The sequence below is a fragment of the Mastigoproctus giganteus genome, chromosome 2 (assembly GCF_048544385.1).
Source record: "Mastigoproctus giganteus isolate SK-2022 chromosome 2, ASM4854438v1, whole genome shotgun sequence".
NCBI classification, from domain to species: Eukaryota; Metazoa; Arthropoda; class Arachnida; order Uropygi; family Thelyphonidae; genus Mastigoproctus; species Mastigoproctus giganteus.
The window spans coordinates 205,758,045-205,781,283 of record NC_143576.1 but is presented as its reverse complement, the minus strand read 5'-3'; the positions used below and the strand labels follow the sequence as shown (position 1 = coordinate 205,781,283).

Sequence of the window (23,239 nt, the reverse complement as noted above, 5' to 3'; positions counted from 1 at the left end):
TTCTGTGTCATTATTATGTCCATAGCATTGACGCAACACTACTGCACTCGGACTACTCATTCTGTCCATCGATGCCACGATCTGCAACCATACGCATCTATTTAAAGGAGCTGTGACTTTTCCTTTTCAGCGTTGAAATTAATATCTCTTCCCATTCCCGTTCTTATCGGTCTGGCACGTGCATACCAACCTCACCTGCAGTAATACGACACTGTAAAATCACCTGAAGGAGATGAACGGGTCGGAAAAAGAACACATTGCAGGCACGCGAGGGAGGCACTAATACAACAGCCAGCCAGCTCTGGCCTGCACGCGATGGTGTGTGTGTGTGTGTGCGCTTGGCTCGTGTGTGTTTATACATCTTTTCCTACACCACGCACAGAGGCAGAGAGAGAGAGAGAGAGGCTTGCGGTGAAATAAGGTGATAGAAGACAGGAAGACAAACAAAAGAAATATTTTGAAGAGGGAATAAAAGAGAGAGAGAGTTGGGAAAAAAAACAGTTACTTCGGTTAAAATGTCGCAAATAGCACTGCACTGAAGTCCGAGCTATTTGTTCTTCATCAACTTGTTCTGTATGTGAAAATAATATTGAAAATAATATTCACGTACACTAGGTGCTGACAAAAAGTTCCCATTCTCCTTTTTGCACTTCTATAATAGATGGTATGGAATCTTACATCTAGGTGGTGATATGGTACGCATCTCCAAGCTAGATCGGGTTGAGTGATCCTTACGACGTCTGTGTTTTACTTGGACACAATCAAAATGGTGTGCTGGGAGTGACACCTGCTGACACTTCCTCTTTATACGATGGCCAAGAACAACATGGTCCCTGTTTCTCCTCCATCATCTGTACTTCTCAGATCTATCTTCCTGTGAGTTCTTTTTGATTCGGAAATCAAAATTTCAGTTGAGAGCAGAAGATTTTTAATGACATTTGTAAATCCAACAAAAACTGAAAGAGGTACTGCAAGTGAATAATGAAACAAAGGTTCCGGAAGTGCTTCCATCAATGGAAGAATACTGGATAGAGATGTATTACCTCGCGAGGGAATCACTTCAATCAGGACACCATGAAATTGCCAGTAAGTGAAGCTGTTTTGTTAAGGTGGGAAAGTTTGGATAGCATCTTGTATAACAAACAGAAAAACTCTCCATTGCGATATTTCAGATGAAATAGATAGAATTGAAGTTGATGGGGAATAAAATACTTTTGTTTGCTGTATTTTAAGTCATCTTCAGTATCTAGTCTTCGATGGAGCATTAACTTTGAGCGCAAAGTCCCAGAAACTGCAGTTTTCGGATGGAGATAAATGCTGTGTGAGAAATGAACTAATATCTTATCTCGTGACTTGTTTGATCGAATATATGCAAGCTGACGTGCTCGATAAAGCGCTCGATTCTCTATATGCAACCATATGGTCTGACATATGGCTACATATGGAGAAACACTACAACGAAATATGGTAAAGCATGGAATGTTGCGATATCAGCTATATTTTTCCATCTGAACAGACCTCCATCACTTGTACCGCATCTCTGGCGTATTATTCACGCCACTCACCTCAAACTGTATGGCCAGGTGTTCCTATATCTCCCTACACAGGACCCCCCCAATCTGTTTTACCCAGGTGTGCATACGTGACCACCTGTTTGCTCGGTAAACTACTAAGAAGGAAATGTGGTGCTCACGTGCCGAAAGCTGTTACACACATGGAAATCAGTCCATCCATGCGGAAAAGCATTTTTTAAGCAGGAAAAAGAAGGATTTTGATCACCAGTGTACAACCTGGCTATATCAGATAGTGGAAAACTATTAATATCAGAGATGATCACAGACAAGTCAGTGTGTATGGACGTCTAGAGGAAAATGACAGATTAAGAGAAACTCTTTCAGCTTTCCTGAACTTTTCTGTTGAGTCTGTTCATCTGAAACCTAATCATTTCGCTTTAACTCTTACATTAAGGATCTTGAAAAATCACATCTTTCTATAAACACGACCTATTCTGTGCCTCACGTGGTCATCCGAAAGAAGGACATTTGAAGAAGCTTCACAAACCTTGATCTTAAGAAATGTTGTTTGGCGTTACCTTTATTGGAATCTTTATTCAACTAGTTTTTCCTTCTGCATAGAAATCTGTTAATATCCAGCTCATTCTTAAAAAGAATGACAAACCCTTCCCTTACAATTATCGTCCCATTGAACGTCCTTCAGTTCTTTCCAAAGTAACTGAGCAATCCACCCAACCGCTAACTCTTGCACTATTGGATCAACAATGATTGATTACTGTTGATTACTGCTGGCTGAGTTAGTAGTCTTAGGCGAGAGTGGCATGGGTTTTTCTCCTGGAAACTCGGATTTTAAGTGAAGAAAACTGCAAATCGACTATAGAACACACAATTTACAGACAATATACAAGGAGCAATATTAGCGAAGTCGCTGGTGCGCCAAAAAACCCTACAACAGCGTACAACACTAAGGCGTTGGTCGTTTGACATAAAGGTATTCTACAAAAGCTTCCATCTTTCGTAGAATACAAAAGGTGGTTTTCTTTCTGTGTTTTATATTTGGCTTGCCACTTTTGTTTTCTTTTCGACATCTCATTTCTGTTGATGATAAATGATTCTCTGTGTGCTAACTTCCCAACTAAGTGTGGTGTTCTCCAGTGTTCTCTTCTTTCTTCCACTCTTTTCCTATCGTATATTAATGTTCTTCCTGCAATGACTGGACATCCTATCCATAGTTTCCCTTAAATGCCAATCTCCAGGTAATTCTCAAATGGTGCGAAGGAAACTTCAATAATTGTAAAACTCAATTCCTTATTTCTCTCAAAAAAGAGTCTGCTTGTCCCATACTCATATTTGATGACTCACAGATTTCTATACAAGATCCTATATCCGTATTAGGAATTACCCCGATTTCTAATCTGCCTTAGCATAAGCACGTCAGAAACATTGCTCCACTGTGTCCAAAAACTGGGTTTCGTGTTTTGTTTTCGGCATTACGTTTCCTCTAAACAGCTACTCACTCCATTCAGCAAAAGTCTGACCTACTGGAATATTGTTCCAAAGCCTGTATTAAACTTCTAAACTCTATCCATAAAGGTCCAGTCAAGTTAATTACTGATCCGGCACTGCTTTTCTCAATCAGAATCTGTAATTCCACCTCCCTCTTCCAAATCGTCTGAACTTGGGCCCAAATACTCAACATTCATTTGGTGTTCAACTCCAATTCCATTAGCACCAATATTACCCCTTCTTCATTTATCCCTTCACACGGATTTTCTGAAAATTGACAATGTACAGAAATTCGAGTCCAGTGTTAATCTTCTGTTCTTCTCAACCTTCAACCCGTACGTGGTACTTAGCACTACAGGTTCGATTACTTTTATGCTTCAGGTCACCATAAAGAAGTTATTCTGGGAGTTTGTTACAGACTAAATTACTGCGTGAATATGAGAAAAGTCTCTTTAGACAACTTGAATGGGCAAGAAATCGGACTATGTACAGGTTGTGTAGTAGGGCATAGAGCATTGTTGTGCTGAAACGGAAACGGGCCCACCCAACGCGGCTGCTACAGTATAGGAAGGGTGGAATTATCCAAACTGTCAATGTATCGCATGGAATTCATTGATCCATGAACGGCAACCAATGGCCCATATCCAAACCACAAGAAACAACCAGAGACAGTGGCAGAACCGCAATGGGTTGTGCACCAGGCAAGCAGACGGTATCTATTTTTTGGTTTGTATGAAGCACTGAGGTACTTTTTGGAGACTTAAGTGGGATGCCAAAATTGATCACAAGAGAAAGTTTTAATTAAAGAAAACAAACAAAAGGACTGTCATGTTTCTTGACTGACTATTTAAGGATAATTGTAAGAACGCAACCGACGGGATGAAATAAGTGAAAGCTAGTATGAGAAATCACGGGTGTAGAGCGCTAAGAATATGGTCAAGGCGTTGTACTCGTACCTAAATACAAAAAGAAGAGAGTAAATCAGATACGGTCCCTAAATAGATTAAAATGGTGGAATCATAGAGAAAAGCGGCAGACGCGTTGAACGAGTACTTTGTAACTATCTTAACACGTTCAAACCAGGGGAGGTCAAAGATGACGATGAGTCTGACTGCTGTAAAAGAACTTATGTAATAATAAATTAAATAAATCTTTATTATTGCAAAAGAGACGTGTCGGGCATGCCCTACAATAATACCCAATACGCGCTCAGTGTGAAAAGTATATACATGAATAAATAAGTGAATTCATGCACATAATATGAGAAAGAAATGCTAAAGAAACCACAGCAGGAGTTCCTGAAGGGAAGTCGTGCTGGACTAAAACTAAAGGTTAGACCAACTGGTGTATCAGGGAGTGGCTGAAGGACAGGAGAGGGAGGTAGTCGTCTTGACGTATTTCAGAGTGAACTAGTGTAGCATATGGGGTACTTCAATAGGTGACAGTGTACAGGAGAAGTCAAGGTTTACTGATTTTTAAACCTTTGGAGGATGGATAACGATCAGAACCAGGCTATGCTGCTTCAGAATCATTTAGGCTGCTTACAAATCTAGTCTGAAAATAGCAAATAAGGTTTAATAGCGTTAAATGTGTCTTGCATCTGGAGAACAAACATCTAGAAGTAACCTATGGGGGAATTGCAGTTAAAGGTGGGTCAGAACAAAAAAAGTCTTAGTGGGAGTTTCAAACCAGACAGACATGAAGTTTTCCATGCAGTTAAACAGGGAAGGAAGTCGTATATGCTGTCCTCGCAATGATTTGTTGGATCTCTGCAAGTAAGGAGAAGGATGCCATTATCCCTCTGCACAAGACGATGGTGAGACCGCACTTGGAATATTGTATTCAGGTCTGAAGGTCACACCTATAAAAATACGAAACTCCTGGAGGCGGTTTAAAGGTGGATGGAAAGGATCGCTAAATGTTATCCGTACGAGAAAGGTTTAGAAGTTACGGATTGTTTGTTGGATGTTGTAGGGTTTTAAGCGCATCAGCAACATAGATCATATTGTCTGTAAATTGTGTATGTTCTGTGGTTGATTTGCTGTTTAGGACGAAAGATCCGAATATCCGGGAGCAAAAACCCATACTACCCTCGCCTGAGACCGACTAACTCAGCCATGTTGTGAAAAAGACACAAAAATTCCTTGCGTCATTGAGAGGATTCGTACTCAGGTCTATTCAGCCCGGTGTGAGAGGACAGCGATTATACCAACTATGATACTTACGAAATTCCTTCAGTCCTCATAGCTAGTACTTTCCAACTTTGGCCTGTGATGCGATTCAAACCAAGGCCCCTTCTACACATTCCAAGAACGTAACGATGCTGTCCACTTCGCGATGCCCAAGGGCAATTAAAAAGAGGCTAAATAAATCGCGTGACAAAGAAGTGCACCTCATCCTGAGGCCGGCTAACTACAATTCTTTTGAAAGAAAGAATTCCTTTTTCAGGATGCTTGCCAAAGAACGAAGTAAAGTGTCATCTCAGCTTTTCATGATGAAAAGAATATATGTGAAAACATAGACAATATTTGACCCATCTCATACAATTCCTCAGTTTTGGCAGCCAATAAATAGGCAGAAGTACGTCTACAATATTTCCTCTTTTCTTCACTTAGGCAACGCATTAGCACCATTCCTCAATCTCAGATTTAAAAAAGCAACTGGGAGATGTATAAAAACAAGGAAATTATCCAAATAAAAACAAAAGACAGAAAAAAAGATGCGTGACGTCATCGCGTACTTTCTCATAAACCAACAGTGCAGATCACTTCTGAGAAGAAGACACACGGCTTGTAGAACAATATAAGCTTGCACTAACACGTGGTGCTACAAGCTTTTGCACGCACGTGCTTCACTACGTTTAAAACGTAGATAGTGGTCTCTCTCTCTCTCTCTCTCTCTCTCTCTCTCTCTCTGTAACAAAGCGCCAGGCAATGCAAGTGTGGACAAGGTAGGGAGGGGATAAGAGGGCTACGTCGCACGAGTTGGAAGGGCGGTCTCAGCTATAGTTGGTGTGCTAGTCCGTCATTTATTCATCAAGGCAGTAGAGAAGCACCAGCTGGCGCCTTTCCACAGAACACAACCAGCTGGCCCTGTGTCGCCGCACTACCTGATTCCAATAATCCTGCAGCGAGCGGCCACCAACAGTGCTCACACACACACACACACACACACACACACACACACACACACACACACACACACACACACACACACACACTCGTACTTGCCATAAACCCGCCTCCCCAAACTAAGAGACGCCACTATTCCACTGGAATTCTCTCTCCACTCATTTTATGCGTTCTGTTGGTTAACGAAGGAACTCTCTTGTCTACCGTTATCCACCCTCCGGGCACCTTTATGAGGTGCCGCACAGCGTCAATGATGGATTCTGTCCCATCTTGGAAAGCTAAATATCGTACAGTTTAAGGTGGATATTTAAATGAAGTCTATTTTATGTAATTTTTCGCAGAATAAGCGAGTCTTTACCTATGGTTATAATAGATCAGGAATAGTGAAGGATCCATCAAATTTCATGTCATTTCTTTGGACGAAACAATGTGTCACCTTGAAAGATAACGGTAGGTTTGTTTTCTTACCCAATGTTTTTTTCGCGAAGCTGATTATAAGAAAGATTATTAAAATTGTATATCGGTTATTTATATGTTCGAGAGCTATAAAAATCTGACTAATAACCCCTTTCGAAGGATGTTTTGTCATACCATTTAACTCTGTCCATCAATCGAAAATGATTTTACATGCACAGCTACGACTGTAACCTTTTTTATTAAAAAAATTAATATTGATTGAACTCATTAAGAGGATTATGGGGTGGGTTATTAAAGTACGATTAATAGTCCGCCGCATAAAATAAAGCTGCAATTTTTTTTCAATTTAAATTACTTAATGACACTCCATAACACGAGGAAATATTTCACTCTTTGGATTGAATTTATGAGATGTCACTTAGAAGTAGATGAAGTATATTATATTTAATTTCTTTAGAGTTAATGTGTATGTTTAATGGCATTTAAGGTATTATCTAAGAAATAGTTGTTTTAGAAAGTTTATTAATTAAAAAAGTACATTCCAAAGTAGCAAGTTTCCATTTTAATAAAGAGATATTTTCAATTTAATAATCTTACAATATTCTAATTGATATAATACTGTGAAGATTACAAATCATAAAGATGATTTGATTTAATTAGATTTTAGCATCAGTTTGAGAAATTATTTTTATTTATCGTATTATCTTAGAGTTTCGAGGCTGATTGTTTGCCTTTATCAACCCCTTCCCCTATAATATTCACAAATTCTACCACTGTGGGATGTCCAAACCGGATAACACAACTTCCCCTGTAGAGGATGCTTTCCTGCACGTCACATATGTATGGCATGGTTGATATTTTTAAAGGGAAGAATAGGCATTTTTGAATTCTTCTTCTTATATAAATTTATTTATCGATTTATTTTCTTTTTATACTTCACAACGTGCGGATTAACTACACTATTTTACCATTTTAATTGTCCGCTTTTTATTTAAAGCGATAACATTAAATAAAGGTGTTTGAATTATTATTATTTTTTCTCTAAATTCCATTGATACAATTATCTGACACGTCAGATTATGGGCTATGTGACTTTAATCAGCATTTTCCTTACACTGCAATAATAATAACAGGAGTATTATTTTTATTAAATAATAGCAAACAGCAACACGTTAACAATTTATTTTTAACTTATTTTAAAAAGAGGAAAGACTCGCGCGCTTCATGAAAGAAGAAAGTGCAATTCTTTTAGTGAGGTGTACCAAGTATTTTTTTATTATGAAACTATAATTGGATTTTAATGAAATAAATCCTCTCTGTGAGTGCAATCGAAAATTTAATTACGTAGAAATTATTTCTCTCTTTTTCTCTTAAAATGCTTCTCTTTTTCACGTCTCGGTCTCTCTGATTTAAAGGATCTTCCTCTCCTCACCTCACTTATCTTATCCATCCATCTATATATATATATATACACACACACACACACACACACATATATATATATATATATATTGATCACCATCATAAAAATTTACATTTTCTTTTTTCCATCATTTTTCATTACGTTTCTCTCCATTAATGATAAATTATACGTCAATATCTTTAACTCTCTATCTTTCCTTTGCATGTTATTCTGTTTTGTATACTTCGTACAGAGAATAGTTCATCCACAAAGATCCATAAAAGCAATTTTACTAGAGCAGAAAAAAATGATAATAAAAAATTGTGATTCTTGTAGAATAATCTCATAGTGACTATTTCTGTCTATCTCTGTTTTATCGCACGCTGTTTCTGATTTATTCTCTCTTTCAAACTATTCCATTATACCGTATTTTCGCACACTTCTCAGAACCACTTCGCAAATAAACAGCAGTGAGATGAGTTTCCGTAAAATTTAAAATCGCATTCATTGTCCATAGCTCAGACAGCCCCTAAAATTTCCAGCATGCCTAGCGCACAAGTGAAGGAGAGGCTGATGGCATGTTTGTGAAGTGTTTAAATACATAATAAACAAATATGAAGGTAAAGTAATGTCAGAAAGTAGAAGAGGATCGAAGAAGAGGCACATTAATACATTACCCCGCCTAGTGGCAATAGATAACATCTCCTAGTTAGTAATTGGAAGATTTCAATCGACTGCGAAGGATGGGAAGGGAGCCATCTGTAGCCAGTATCGGCTTATTAATTCCTAATGACGGAGAGGCAGAGAGGTTAAGCATGACGGGTTGTATGTTAGTGAAAAACCATCTTCTTGTCATTAGTTTTTTCGTCCTTTTCTTTGGGAAGCTGTTGAAAGAATGGTTTGTAAATGAGTAAAGACTGATGTGAGATACTTTGACACACACACGATGTAGCGGCTATGGTTTAGGCGAAAAGCTGAGTCATAGCTTGAAAGGAACTCAATAAGGTAGTATGATCAAGGGTGATCGTCATTTCGATCAACGGAATAAATAATACTGTGTTTTTCTTTTTATCTTTCTGATAGACCTCTCGGACTCCTGCAGAATGCCCGAATCTCCAAACGGTCTGAAACAGCCGATCACAGCGGTATCTGGCGGCGGAAGTGTTGCTCCGGTGACGAACCACAAAATGAACACAGGTATATACATTCTTATTTAATTTCTTGATATTAATCTGTTAATTCAAACAGTTAATCCAACAAGAAATAATAAATTAATTAAAACTTATAATCTACTAATAAGCGATAATCAGTTAATCCAAAATGAAAATCTACTAATAAAGTGATAATAAAGTTAATCCAAACTGATAATCTATTAATAAGTGATAATCAGATAATCCAAACTGATAATCTACTAATAAGTGATAATCAGTTAACCCAAACTGATAATCTACTAATAAGTGATAATCAGTTAATCCAAACTGATAATCTACAAAGTGATAATCAGTTAACCTAAAGGGCTAATCCACTAATATGCTTATTTACATCCACCCATTCATCTTGTAATCCTTTTTAATATCTGCTAACCTTTAATCGTCTACTTTCAAAGTTCTTGTTATCGATCATGTTTATTGACTTTTAAAACTTTTAATAATTTTATTTCGAAGGAACTTCAAAAATTAAAGGAAATATGGACCTTAAATACTTATAATACGTTACTATTTAATATGCGAAAATTGATGCTGATAATATTTCAATAATATTATTTTTTATTGAATAAAATATCAGGTTTCCATTTTCTAATTTGTTTGTCTTACTGGTATAAGCTGATAATCGGTACACGGATAATGAATTTATCGTATGTATATTAAAGATATTATAAAATTAAATTAATCAAATTTCTTAATATTTTGTTATTTGTAACGGAAAACATTTTGGACGATATGCATAAAATCAGCACATTGCTGAGATACCGGAGATTTTTGATGCCAGATTTACATATTTCTTCAAGCTGCAGTTTAGTAATTATGTTCCCTATGTTGGGAAGTCTTTCTATTAATGTTATGTTGGTCCATTGATTCTTGAATTCACACCAGTTAGGAGAAGGCTTCGATTATGGCATTTACCAATGTCTAGAACTATGCCTCAGAGCTCAGTAATTCAAAATGGTTGGAAAGAAAGTAAAACGTACTAACTTTACCTGAGATGGGTTAGACGATTTGTTTGTCTGTATTAAAGAGAATGCAAAATTAAAGATTTCATTGCGGCAAATGGAATCATCTAGAAAACTCAAAGAGATCCTTGGAAAGCGTGGAAGAAATAGTGTGCACAAGTGTATGATGGAGCGAATATGTATGCTGGAAGTTAGAATCACTGTGGTGATATGGAACACCGGTTCCATGGTGACATGGAACAAAATGCTTATAAATCGCTGCTCTTGAAAGTCCAGAGACTTTCTGTGGCCGTTCTGGACTATGAGAAAGCTTATTTCATTTATTTAAAAGCTTGGCGGTTAAAACTCTGATGAGAAGACGCTTAGAGAAGTAAAAGGGACAAGCTCTTCTGAGGAGTAGATAATCGATGGATCAGAATTTTATATCCGCTAATCCCAGGTGCTAATACATTAATACATTTATATCTGTTAGTCCAAAGTGCTAATCCACTAATACATTTATATCTGTTTGTCCAAAGTGATAATCCACTAATAAAATTATATTTGTTAATCCACTAATACATTTATATCTGTTAATCCAAATTGTTAATCCACTAATACATTTAAACTTGTTATTCTAACAATTTATTATATAATATTTTTATATATCAGCTAACCTTTTAATCATAATATTCTAACTGTACCTTAATCTCTTGTACTCAATTATATTTATGGAATTTTTAAACATTTATTTTAATAATTTCATACTTAAAATAATCATGAATAATCCACTTATATCCTTACCCTCTGGCCGGATGAAGATTTTAATGGATTAATGCTAATTCACTGTTATCATTAAAATTGAAATATCGGATATAATCAAATTGATGTTGTAATCTGAGACATTGAGGAAAACTTCAGGTAATTTTTCCTCCTTCAGGTATGAACGGAGCTCACTCCCCTCATACAACGCCCTCTGGAAGGACGCCCTCTCCCCCGGCCACAAGCCATCAGTCAAATGTCTCAATTCCTACATCAGTCACCGCTGTTACAGCTGACCTTCCTTTAGGATGCAATGTCAGGCAGTTGAGCAAAATAAAACGGTTCTTGACCACTCTCCAGCAGTTTGGAACAGACATCTCACCGGAAGTCGGCGAAAGGATACACGGAATTATCCTAGGACTTGTGGTAAGTAGTATATACGAGAGACCATTGTTCTTAGAATGATCTGTTATGGATGCCTGTTGCCTAGCGTTGTGTTATTATTTTAAGATATATATATATTTTTAATCGTAGAGTTCAACTTTAACAATAGAAGAATTTCACCAGAAGGTCCAGGACATGACAAACTACCCTCTTAGGCCCTTTGTAATCCCGTTCCTTAAGGTAAACCATTTAATTACCCTCATGGAATAATTACTGTAAATTAATGGAATGGAAACATGACGTAAGCATTTCCAGTTCTCTTTTAATTCACCACAACCGAATTTTTGATTCTTTCAGTCCCATCTGCCCCTGCTACAAACTGAACTCCTTCACTTTGCCCGGTTAGCGAAGCAGACACCCCAGCAATACATACGGCAGCACGAACAGTTGGTCATAGATCCTACAACGCATCCAGGAGGGGAACCCTTCGAGATATTTCAGGCTGAAACGAAAGAGAATGGAAAAAGGAGGACTCCACCTGATCCGTAAGTATGCTTCTCTATTGAGTTCGCTCAAATAATTTATTGTATATTAAAAGATAGTTTAAATGAAGAATGCACTCTTGGAGTAAAGAGCGAAATGCACAGAAATTTGCTCTTATGACTGCCCTCCTTATCCTAGGACTTGTGAATATTTGATGAGTGATTGGGTTTTCGATGAAGTATGCGTATGAATCTTTACTTTTGGAGAAGGGGCAGAATTATTTTTTAGTACGTTAAAAGGTTTTGTATTCGGATTCGCTTTAGTTATTCTCATCACTCTATTGACTATCATTTCAGCGATCACTCGTGCTTTCGTTTCATCTTCTGTTTTGCATTGCAGGCGTCCAAGGGAAAACGGTTACTCCGACAACAGCAGCGATGGACCTCCTCCAGCTAAACGCCATCAGCCGCTACCCAGTCCAACTCTTGGAACCAGGATAAGTCCAGCCGGAACTGCAAACCACGTGCCTGCTGGGATGAACTTCCGGTATGACGATGCCGCTACACTGTACAGGGAGAGGGACCGCTACGAGCGTTATGAACGATACGAGCGTGAGTTCTGTAGACCATACTATGGTTAGTTTACAGATAGTTTATTTTTGTATTATTTCGTACGCTTTGGCTACAAAACTGTGACGTCATCGCCTTTTGTGTAAGTCTGTGCTTTGTCCCGGCAGAGATCTATCATCCTTTGACGTAAGCGTGAAATGCTTCTGCATTCTTCTCGTCGTCGCTGTCGGCAAAGTGTCAACACGTAGCTGACCAACAGTTCCATCTACTGCTGTGCCAAATGTCATCACGCATGCCTGAAGCCGTTATTCGTGAGGCCTTTGGGGTTTCCATGGCGTTCCAGTAAGCAATGAATTCGACTCCATAAAGTAACTTACATATATGGATTAGAAGGTCCTTTGTGGCATCTTGGTTGGCACGGTTCGCGTCTGCCTACACCTCGTTTGGAGAGGTCAATTACGTCGATGATTGGAGCAATTTCTAAAATCCTCTTCGAATGAGGCTGCAGTTGGCAGAGCTTAGGCAACGAGAGTGGCGAGTTATCTGGGGTTTTTCATCCCTCACAAGGTGCAAATCTGCGTGTATACAGACACTTCTACCCACTCCTAAATACACGATACAGCTATGTGAGAGACAAGCTCTGGTGACGTTAAAAATAACAACTGAAATGAGTCAGGACATGAGTAGTAAGCGATCTTTTTTTCTTCTTCTGGTCGAGGTTTTCAAACACTTCCAAATACAATATAGTCTTTCCTGTTTAAGTTGCCATTCAAATGGCTTTTCTCTGCCCTCTCTTTCCCTCTCTCTCTTTCTCATTTTCTGTCTTTTTCTCTCTTTCCCAGTTTTTGTCTTTCTCTTTCACACTTTGTCTTTCTCATTTTCTGTCTACCTGTCCTTCTCACTTCCAGATGTTTCATTCTCTTTTTCATTCATTTCTTTTCATTCTGCGTTCACGTTTTTGTGTTTTTCTCATTTTCTGTCCTTGTCTGTCTTTATGTTTCTTGTTTTGTCATTATCTGTCTGTCTCTTTCTTTCTCTTCTCATTTTCTGTCTCTCTTTCTCTCTCTCTCTCTCTCTCTCTCTAACAGTTTTGATTCATCCTTTCATTCTCTCTCTCTCTTCCCATTTTCTCTCTCTCTTCTATTTATCTCTCTCCTTTTTTCTCTCTTTTTCTTCTCTTTCTGTCTATTTTCTTTCCCTCTTTCTCGCACACGTCTGTCTTTCTCTCTCTCTCTCTCTCTCATGCGTTCTTCCTCTAAGTTTTGTATCTTTCTCTTTCCTTCATTTTCTCCATCCCATTGTGTATTCTTTCTGTTGAAATTATAAGAAGTGATGAAGAGTTCTTCTTATTAATCTACAGACCTACTCCACCATTGTGCCAGAAGCAATCCGGCATAACAGAGTCACAATTTCTGTGGTTCTGTGGAATATTTCTAAAGATTTGAAGAAGAAGATCTTTTTGGGATCCTGAATCCCAAAAAAGTTCAAATACATGTAGAAAGTCAATAGTTCATCTGATGACTGAAGTTTGAATCATCCCACAGTTGGACATAAATTTAGAGATCTTTTAAATTTGTTTGAAAAATAACTCATAGCAAAAACAAATTCTTAACATAAAGTGGAAAGAATTTTCTCCCAAATTCTTTGGCAGTCATTTTGTTTCATGTCTTGTAAATCGTATACGACTACTGCCTAAAAGTTTGGAATCGCGTTTCATTTTTCTTCATTTTCAATGTTTTTATTAAAATAGGACCAACTTCTTTAGAATTTTTATTAAAATAATTTCTATTATGTATACAAATCAAAAATATTAAATAATATTTAAGAAATTTCTAGAATATTCGAAAATATTTCGGAAAGGTGTAGAAGACTTCTGGATGTGTGGTAGAACATTATAGAAGGGTCCCGAATGTGGAAGAACTTTGTAAATGATTCTATAATATTCTAGAAAGTGAGAGTATTATTTCAATATTATAAGAGATTGTAGATGATTCTGGAGTGGTTTGAAATAATATCAAATTAAAGAATAAGAGCTGTAACTCATAAAATCGAATACCCGTCATTCAGAAAGAGCATTTGGTATAAGATGGTTCTAAACTAGATGGTTCATTTAAAGGAGTACAAATTACCATTCCACGATTCCAGGACACTTACAGCTTAAAGGATAAATCACCATCAGGACGATCATGAGTGTTTAGTGCCTGCAATCAAGCACGGTGGTGGACCTTCCATCATGATCTGGGGTTGCTTCTGTTTTTCTGGAGTAGGTGACATCGTCAGAATTGAAGAAATTTTAAGAAAAGAAGAGTACAAAAACATTCTTGAACATAATGCGATATCCTCTGGACTTCGGCTAGAGAGAAATTTTATATTATAAAAAGACAATGAGCCGAAGCACAGTTCTAAGCTGTGCAGGGACTTTCTATCAACTAAACAACAGGAGGGGGTATTGCAAATTATGGTGTAGCCACCCCAATCGCCTAACTTAAATCTAATAGAGGGTTTCATAGGATCTTCGAGAGCATCAAGCCCATGTAGTCTGTCCATCGTCACAAATTTATGGAAAAACCTTGAAGGGCATCGTTATAAAATTTATCGTGAGAATTCCACGTCTGTGTAAGGGAGTGATAAATTATCATAGCTAATTTCAAAAAAAATAATAATGAATACCCTGTGATTCCAAACTTTTAGGCGGGCGTGTACATCTGCTATTTATAGTGTTAATTACCCTGTTGTTCCGGATTACTAAAGCCAGTCTCATCACGTTATACTCACATACTGCTAAATTATAGATGAGATCTGACCATAACTTAATCAGATTGGTTTTAGTGAGCACCTTTTCCATAAGAAATTGAGTTGGATTATTCTGATAAGCTCTAGAAATTATACACTGATTTTTATGATTTTATATATAGCTGTCAAATACGATAACCAATTGATATTTTACAGGAACCTTACACAGAGACTATCCTGAAGAAAGAGATATGGAAGATGAATGGAAAAATATACATACAGTACGTATTGTACAGTTAATGTTTTTTGTTCATTAAAACCGTTGCTATGATGTAATTATTGATATTATAATCACAAATAATATATGAATTAGTTTCATTGAAGATCGATATTTTTTATTATATCTTCATTGCTATCGGGTCTAAGAACAGCATTGAGAGTCATCTACAGACTTTATTAAGTACACCTAACTAACAGCCAGTAGGTCTGCCTTTGACCCTCAGAACGCCCCGAATTCGTCTTGCTTTAGGGTCAAGAAGTAGTCGAGAGAGCGTACCAGAGGATACTAGTCCGTGCTGACTCAACCCCACTCTCAGATGGTACATTGCAGCAGCAAAAAGATGTCTAGTCTTCAAACGATTTCCAGATAAACCTCTGTCATGCAAATGGTGCTCCATTGTTATCAGTGGGACCAATGTGTATCACGAAAACGCACCTACACTACAAAACCATCGCGACCATCCTGTATTGTGGACATCTGTCAGAATGAGTCCACTGACTTATGTAGTTTTAGCTATGTTCTGGATTTCCCATCAGCGTAAAACAACAGCAACCAAGATTCGTCAGACCAGGCAACGTTTTGCTAATCCTCCACTGGACAGCGTTGATGTTCCTAAGCCAATTTTACCCATAACTTCTTGTTTTTTTCTGAAAGGAGTGGAATTCGGGTCTGTCGTTGGCTACGACATCCCCATCTTTGACAAGGTACGGTGAATTGTACTGGGTTGTTGTGTGAGTATAGCTTTTCAGTTACTCTGCACAGTTGTCTGTCTCCGTTTGCCTCTGTGCTGACCAGCGCGTCTTAGGTTAACTACCATGCCAAGTTCAAGCTCGCTTAAATCTTTTGTTTTGCCCATTCCCGTCCTGAATTGCACACATACAGCGTTCCTAAGTATCCGCCCATGCGCTTTATATCGCATGGTACTAACGCGTGATCTTTTCAATTTGATGAAAAGATTAAATGAAAGTGGCCACTCTGTTGGGTGATTGCTATTTTTCCGCATCGCATGGAAAAAGTCTGGATTCGAAGCCAGTAAGAGGAGTAATTTTATGGACTTTTAAACATCCGGCCGAGTTTGTCGGTCTCAGGAGGATTTAAGGTTCCCCGGACATTTGGGTGTTTCATGTATCAAAATTTATCATACGATATACACCATTTAGAGACAACATACTCTGAGGGCATGTCATTCATAAGATTGACATTGGATTTGTTTAAAAATCGGCAATGACAAGCATTCCTAAGCTTGACGTCTGGAAAAGAAAGTTCTTATGAATTTCTTTTAGCTTTGAGAAGAAAAACTGAATAAAACCGATACAAAAATTAAGGTCATGAACGTCTCAAGATGCTGAAGGTAATTTCAGAAGAACTTTCTTTCTGCATTGCTAAAGTGGGACAGTGCGTTCGGTATTTCTCTTGGTAGTGTTCCACTGCCCTGACGCACTTTACTCTTTAGGAGAAACTTGTTTCATCTCCCCATTTAAGCGAGCTTTATATAATAAAATGCTCAGATTGTTTCCAAGACAGATTGAAAGCTCGGAAGAGCTGCAAAAATTATTAATGGAGGACAAGTTATATATATTTTTATATTACTGTATAATTAATAGAAAAAATATGAGGAACTATGTGAAAGACGAGGAAGAGGTGTATTTTTAAAATATTTAAACAGTCTAACCTAACTATCTGAAGAGTCAGTGATTACGAGGGCAGTTCTTCGCATAATACGAGTTGCTTTTTCATTCTACTGGTATGCTGTCAATCAAATACTTATGAATGTCATTGGTTTGCTCGGAATATTGACAGTTAACAACGACAAGGTTATTTAACTTAACTGGAGCTATTGCTTGGGTTAGAGTATGTTAAGTTTGGTAAATGAGAGTAATGTCTCTATCCGATACCTCTTTATGCAGCAACTATATGGTCCTCTGCCCCTACAACACACTTCAACAAGTTCCTCAGCCTGGAATACTGGCTCCTGAAATGGCTCAACCTGCGGAATGGCAACCAATACATTATTTCCACTGCCCAATTCTATATAAATCTCGAAGCTACGCCATGGAAACAACAGATTGTGGCAGCTAACCTTCTTCCACAGGCCAGACTAATCAAAGGGCGCCTTGACACCCCTGATATTACAGACCTGATCAAAACTCCCCGAATTCCCGGAAGAATCCAAGTAGACCCTAGGCTCCCGCTCAGAAACAGTTTCAACAACCTCAGAGTCCTGAGACGCATGTTTGCAGGAAACAATAGATTTGATAAACAGTCTGGCCATCGACCTTGATAAGTTCTTCCAGCAGAATGCGTACAGACGTCAGAAGCTAAAGCGACGGGGCAAAGACGAAATAAAATTAAGCCGTTACTGATCTGTTTTTGGCATCTATTACATTAAAAGACGCCTGACATTGTATACTAAGATAGACAAGAAAGAAGAGATACCACGGACAACAACCTGTGATGAACTATTGGTGTTTGTCTCCTTCAATTTTTTTCCATATATTGATAGGCTATTGCTGGTGTTGCTGATGGTCACCGAAGCGATCGTGTGTAGAATCACAGTTTGAATGCATGAGAATCGTCTCAAGAAACACTACTTTTAAACAATTCGCATCTTTGAAAGGCTATTCTGTTTGTTGAGGTTACTCGTGGTTAACGAAGTTTATTCTATCCAAACTATTACGAATTGCATTCAAAATGTTCTACCCGTTAAGTTTCTTTTTTGTAAGTTAAAAACCAACTACAGCTGTATTTCAACGTATTTTTAAGCAACGTTCTATTAATTTCTGGAAAGCTGTGGCGAAGACTTCTTGAAAGGATATGTATGTTTAACTCATTGGTAGATTGCTGATCTCATAGCAGATCATGTTGTAAATCTATGTCCACGAAGATGATTTTCAGTTCTCCCAAATGCCAGAATTCGCTTGGAGCTAGGTCTGCTGAATATGGACCATAAGACAATAATTCAAAGTCTGAGAAATGTGACGTCACCACTACAGAGCGATGTTGGGCTGCATTGTCATGACGGAAGATTATACTATTCTATAATAATTTTGGTGTCTTCTGTTGCAGAGCTGGAAGAGATTTTATCTTTAGGACCTCGTAACTTTTTCTACTGCGTGTGGTACGCTTTTGTGCTGGGTTAGCCGAAAGGACCCCTCGTGAGTCCATATAGAACCTTGGTGATGAGCCTGAGTGTTTCTAATGGACAGATTAGCTTACATTTCTGAGTTAAACAATGGCATCCATGATCCATCCATTGGAATGACCTGTCGAATGAATCCTGCGTCTCTGTCATGACGCCTAACAGTGGATATGAAAATTGTAGACTTTTCGTCACTTATGCTTGTCTTTGACCTCCCAGACAGTGGTTTTTCTCCAGTTTATGTTCGGCCCTCTTTCAAGCAATGCATCCACCTTCGAACATTGATAGCTTCTAGTGTTGACTCTCGACACCCATTTCAGTGAAATTGAGAAAAACACTTTGTTCGCTTCGAGCCAGAGTCACGTTAAATTCCAGTGTCCTCATTGACCTCTCTTCAACACTCTGTAACAAAAGAAAAGTTGCGATTGTTTGAAAACATTTACAAAAGTGTTAAAAGAATTATATTACATTGATAATAATAATACATAATAATAAATCATTAGGATGTACTGATACCACATTTTCTAATGGTGTTTCTTTGCAATTTACAGATGCTCAACTGCATTCTGGGAATGGTGGAGAAGACGAAAAGAGCCTTAGCAATATTACAACACCGAAATCAGACAGAGAGGCCTGACTTTGTTCCGTGGGGAAGAAGGCACGTGGATGGAGCCGAATTCGAACTCAAAAAGCGTCCCAATGACCTCATGGCTCATTACAAGAGTGCAGAAGACAGGGTCTGCGAAGTTAGGAGAAGAGCAGGTAGGCAAAAAATACACGCATACAAAGAAATGTCAATAAATGCTTTACAAAGTTTAAGCAAAACAAAATCAAAATCTTAACTGCAGAATTCAATATATTCTTTGTGTAATACGTCCCAAAATAATCAATGCGTGCTGGTTTTAAGTTGCTCTGTCTATTAGAATTTAGAGGACATACACAATGATGTCCAGAGAAATGATTACTGCACTGTTCGTCAGTGCATTGTCAGAACTCTCGTGATGATATGTTGTTAGGAACCTAATTCGATGAAATCTTCACTGCAGATATACAATGATGGCCAGAAATATGGAAATATCACCCAGAACCATGTCTAGGTTAATTAAATAACAATGTGCATAACCCATAAATATTTTTTCTTCACTGAAATACTCTACAGTAACTCCTAGGAAACATAGGATAGATTTTAACTCCTGCTCTAAAGGGAATTAGAACTTCTACGATCCAGACTATTACAAAACATTGTGATGAATCACTTTACGAACGAAGAAAATATTCACCATTAAAGAAAATTTTAATTTGCTATGACTAAGGCATCACAAACTTGGCTTTCAAACCACATTACAGATTTTATAACGTCTTCAGAATGATCTTCTATAAGCTTCGCTTGGATCTGTTATACGGGTTGTATTCAAAGCTGATGCTCATGGCTTTCTGCAAAAGACATTTTAATAATCATAGTATGCAGCGATCAATAGTCATTGGGCCAATCAATGTTTCAATCGACTCGACAATGTGCATACTGTGAGAGATTAGTGGTTCTAAGAATATTCAGGGAACAAGTTACTGCCATGTATTTAGAACATAAGATTTTTTATGAGAAAACCGATAAGCAACTATGATGTCTCCAAGAGGACCATGACGAACCATGATGTCTCCATTGTAGTTACTTATGCAGCTTTAGAACCCAGGATTAAGCCGTGTAATTGGACAATCTTACACGATGCCGAAATGATGGAAGGTTTGTATGGTGAAATGGAACAGCTCTTACGAACTTTACATTTAAAATGGGAAATCTTTGTTCAAGTTGGTGAAACAGAAACTGTGCTTGAAAATTGTGGAACCAGAGGCACTTTCAGTTGTGAAGATGACCTGAAAATGGTCAGGTGAACACTTCGGCTAAACATACGTAAGTAAAGAGGAAAGGTGGTCAACTTTCGACGTATACAGAACAGGGCACAAGAACAGAGTGGAGAGAAAAGAGAAGATTTTTCCACCGAGCTTTAAAACAGATTTCTAATCTTATTAAAGAGCAACAGATAAGATAGATCAGGAATATAAGCTGTTGAGATAACGAAATGGAATAGGAAGAAGTTAACTAACTTGGAAGAGATTGCATACGATATACGAAAATTTATAAGAAACTAGAAAGAACCAAGAAAAACATTTAATAATGTGGAATTCGCTCTTGGAAAGAGAAAATGAGGAAACATAGGTAGTATGAAGAGTTCACAACGAATCGCTGCTGGTAAGAATAGATGAGGATATCACAATGAGAAAATCAGATGGAGATTCCTTCTTTCAGCAGTGGATCAAACCAAGCTGGAAAAAAAAAATAAGGGGAAGGAATGAGTGTATAAGGCCAATACATTCTAGAAAAACGTGTACCACTTCGGAATACACAGTTTTTATGCAAATCACTTTAACATTGGTGTTCTGTGGGCATGGTCAAATCATATTTAGGTGTAGTGTCCTAATAAAAATATTGAGTTGATCCTCAACTCTCTAGAAATGCGTTTGTTTTTATATATATAAAAATAAAGACCGCCCCGGTACATTAAAGACTTCAGCGAATTGTTTAAAATCGTGTTTGCAATTAAAAAAAAAATAGAATAATTTTTTTTAATCTATAGAAAACAATCCCTGTGAACGAGTTTAGTGTTAACTGAACCCCTTATTTCATCCCTGGTGTATTTCTAGGGATTTTCAGCTCATTAAACCCTTCTGACGATCGCACTAATTTGTTCTTGCAGTGCACGAGAGTATGTTGGCCCTAAACCCACGTCAGCCACCCCTTCTGCCACTGCCGGAGGAAGCCGTAAATGAAGTCAAGCGACAGGCGGTAGTTGAACTACAGAAAGCGGTATCGGCTGCCGAGTCCAAAGCAAGCGAACTGGTGGCGGCAGAAAGAGCCAAAATGGAACGGATGTTGGGCGATGCTCGGAGGCAAGCGGCGGAGGAAGCCTTGGCTGCCATTAACCACCAAGAGGATTCCTCAGAGGTGAGAACCACCTTACAGAATCCTTGATTTTTTTTTTTTTTTTTTACCCCCTTCGATTTCGAAAACTTTTGATAGCACAAATGCATTTATTCAATTCCACACGGTACCTGGAATAATACAGCACCAAATTGGTACAATTGTGTATTGAATATATATTTTTTTTTATGCAGTGTAGGTTGTTTAAATGACGAAGCAAACACATCACACACTCCTTTTCATGCCACGCTATACAAAGTTGGCAATGGAAAAAAATTATCGCGAGTTTGTGCTTCCATCTAGTGGTAAAATCTATAAATACTTTTAACGAAATTTTTATCTTGACTGGAGCTATTATTTCTGCATTTTAACTTAATGACGCACGTAGTGATTTTGTTAATATAACCGATTCCATCCTATTAGCGCGAATAGTGATTTCTATTTTTTTTTTTTTTAATTCGCCCCATACTTTTTACTCGTACTGTACACAGAGGACAGCTTATAGACTCATTAGTCTTTTCGAATAAAAATATGTCCGAATATAATTATTTTTTATTGCCATAACTGGGCCTGCATATTTTCTTTATTACCAAAAGATATTTAACTGCGCATACACTACCTATTCAGAATATTTGGCGCACTAATTAACGAAGATCGTGATACTATCATTCATAAATATTTGTCGTGAGTTTGTATTTACTGTATTAGAATTGTATTTATTATTTATTATATATTTCAATATGTAATCAACGAGTGTTGCTTTTTTATGTAGAGTTGTTGGAATTGTGGTCGAAAAGCCAATGAGACCTGCAGTGGATGTAACGTAGCCAGATATTGTGGTGCATTTTGTCAACATAAAGACTGGGAAAACCATCATCGCGTTTGCGGTCAAGGAACCGGACTTGCTCAAGGTTCAGGAACAGTCTCCGCCTCCTCATCGCCCCCTAGTGGAGGAAAGCGTAGTCCAAGTCCTTCCAGGACTGTTTCTGTCGACGTCGCAAATAAACCCCCACTGGAAGGGAAACATTAAACTGGAATTTATTTTCGCGTTTATCCCACCTTGTGTTCACAAATGATCGTTTGCTCTCTCCAGGGTATCTACTTTCCGGACTAAAGAATACACGTTCAGCGCAATGATCTTCTTACTCTAAGTGAGAAGTGTAGAGTCCTAGACCAACCAAAATGATCGTCAATGCTGGCATCGAGACTGCTTGTTAAAACAAGAGGATCCCTGGGGTATTACGTCACTGAAGTGGATCGGCAAAGATGGATAAATCCGTGGTCACAGATCACACCAGTGTAAAGTTATTTAAAGCTCCTGGACTGCTTCTCCGGTGTGTCGCTAGATGGAGCTGCACGTCAAAAATCTGTATAAAAATTATATAGTTATTAGTAGAGAAATACGGGACAGGACAATTATTAGTCCCAGGTGTCCAAAACTAGTCAACATTAGCCAATATATCCTTGTCTACCACAGGTACTGTAACTTATAGTTAGTGACAAGATAATCTAGTCATTCATTTTTCTGACATCTGTCGTCAGAAAGTCCTCGACTATTATTAAAGATGTAATAGTTGTAATAGTTAATAGATGTAACAGTGGTAGACATAATGCTTCTAAAGGATGTTTCTTGCTTCTTCGATCCTTGTGTTATGCAGAGTGTTAAAGATTTCAGTGTCAAAAATAACATTTCTTACTAGCGCCATCTATACTTAAAAATTGTAATTATAATTACAGAGAAGGAATCCCAGACACTGTGAAAAATTCTTGCTAGTTTAGGTCACAGAAAGATA

The 23,239-nt window shown here is 37.8% G+C and overlaps 1 protein-coding gene across 3 annotated transcripts in view; it reads left to right on the top strand.

Moving 5' to 3' along the window:
- The window catches only part of LOC150089961 (protein CBFA2T1-like), a 46,770-nt gene extending 23,807 nt beyond the window's left edge, over positions 1-22,963 (top strand). The window contains exons 2-10 of one of the 3 annotated variants that reach the window (XM_090368925.1): positions 9,054-9,167; positions 11,060-11,307; positions 11,416-11,505; positions 11,623-11,810; positions 12,148-12,359; positions 15,267-15,331; positions 19,021-19,231; positions 21,223-21,470; positions 22,219-22,963. In XM_090368925.1, coding sequence (XP_090225051.1) covers positions 9,074-9,167; positions 11,060-11,307; positions 11,416-11,505; positions 11,623-11,810; positions 12,148-12,359; positions 15,267-15,331; positions 19,021-19,231; positions 21,223-21,470; positions 22,219-22,476 — 1,614 coding nt within the window. In that variant the 5' untranslated portion in view covers positions 9,054-9,073 and the 3' untranslated portion in view covers positions 22,477-22,963. Of the gene's footprint in view, positions 1-9,053; positions 9,168-11,059; positions 11,308-11,415; positions 11,506-11,622; positions 11,811-12,147; positions 12,384-15,266; positions 15,332-19,020; positions 19,232-21,222; positions 21,471-22,218 lie in introns of all 3 variants that reach the window. The other 2 variants (XM_090368924.1, XM_090368926.1) reach the window with 2 other exon arrangements.
- Positions 22,964-23,239: the final 276 nt, after the last annotated feature.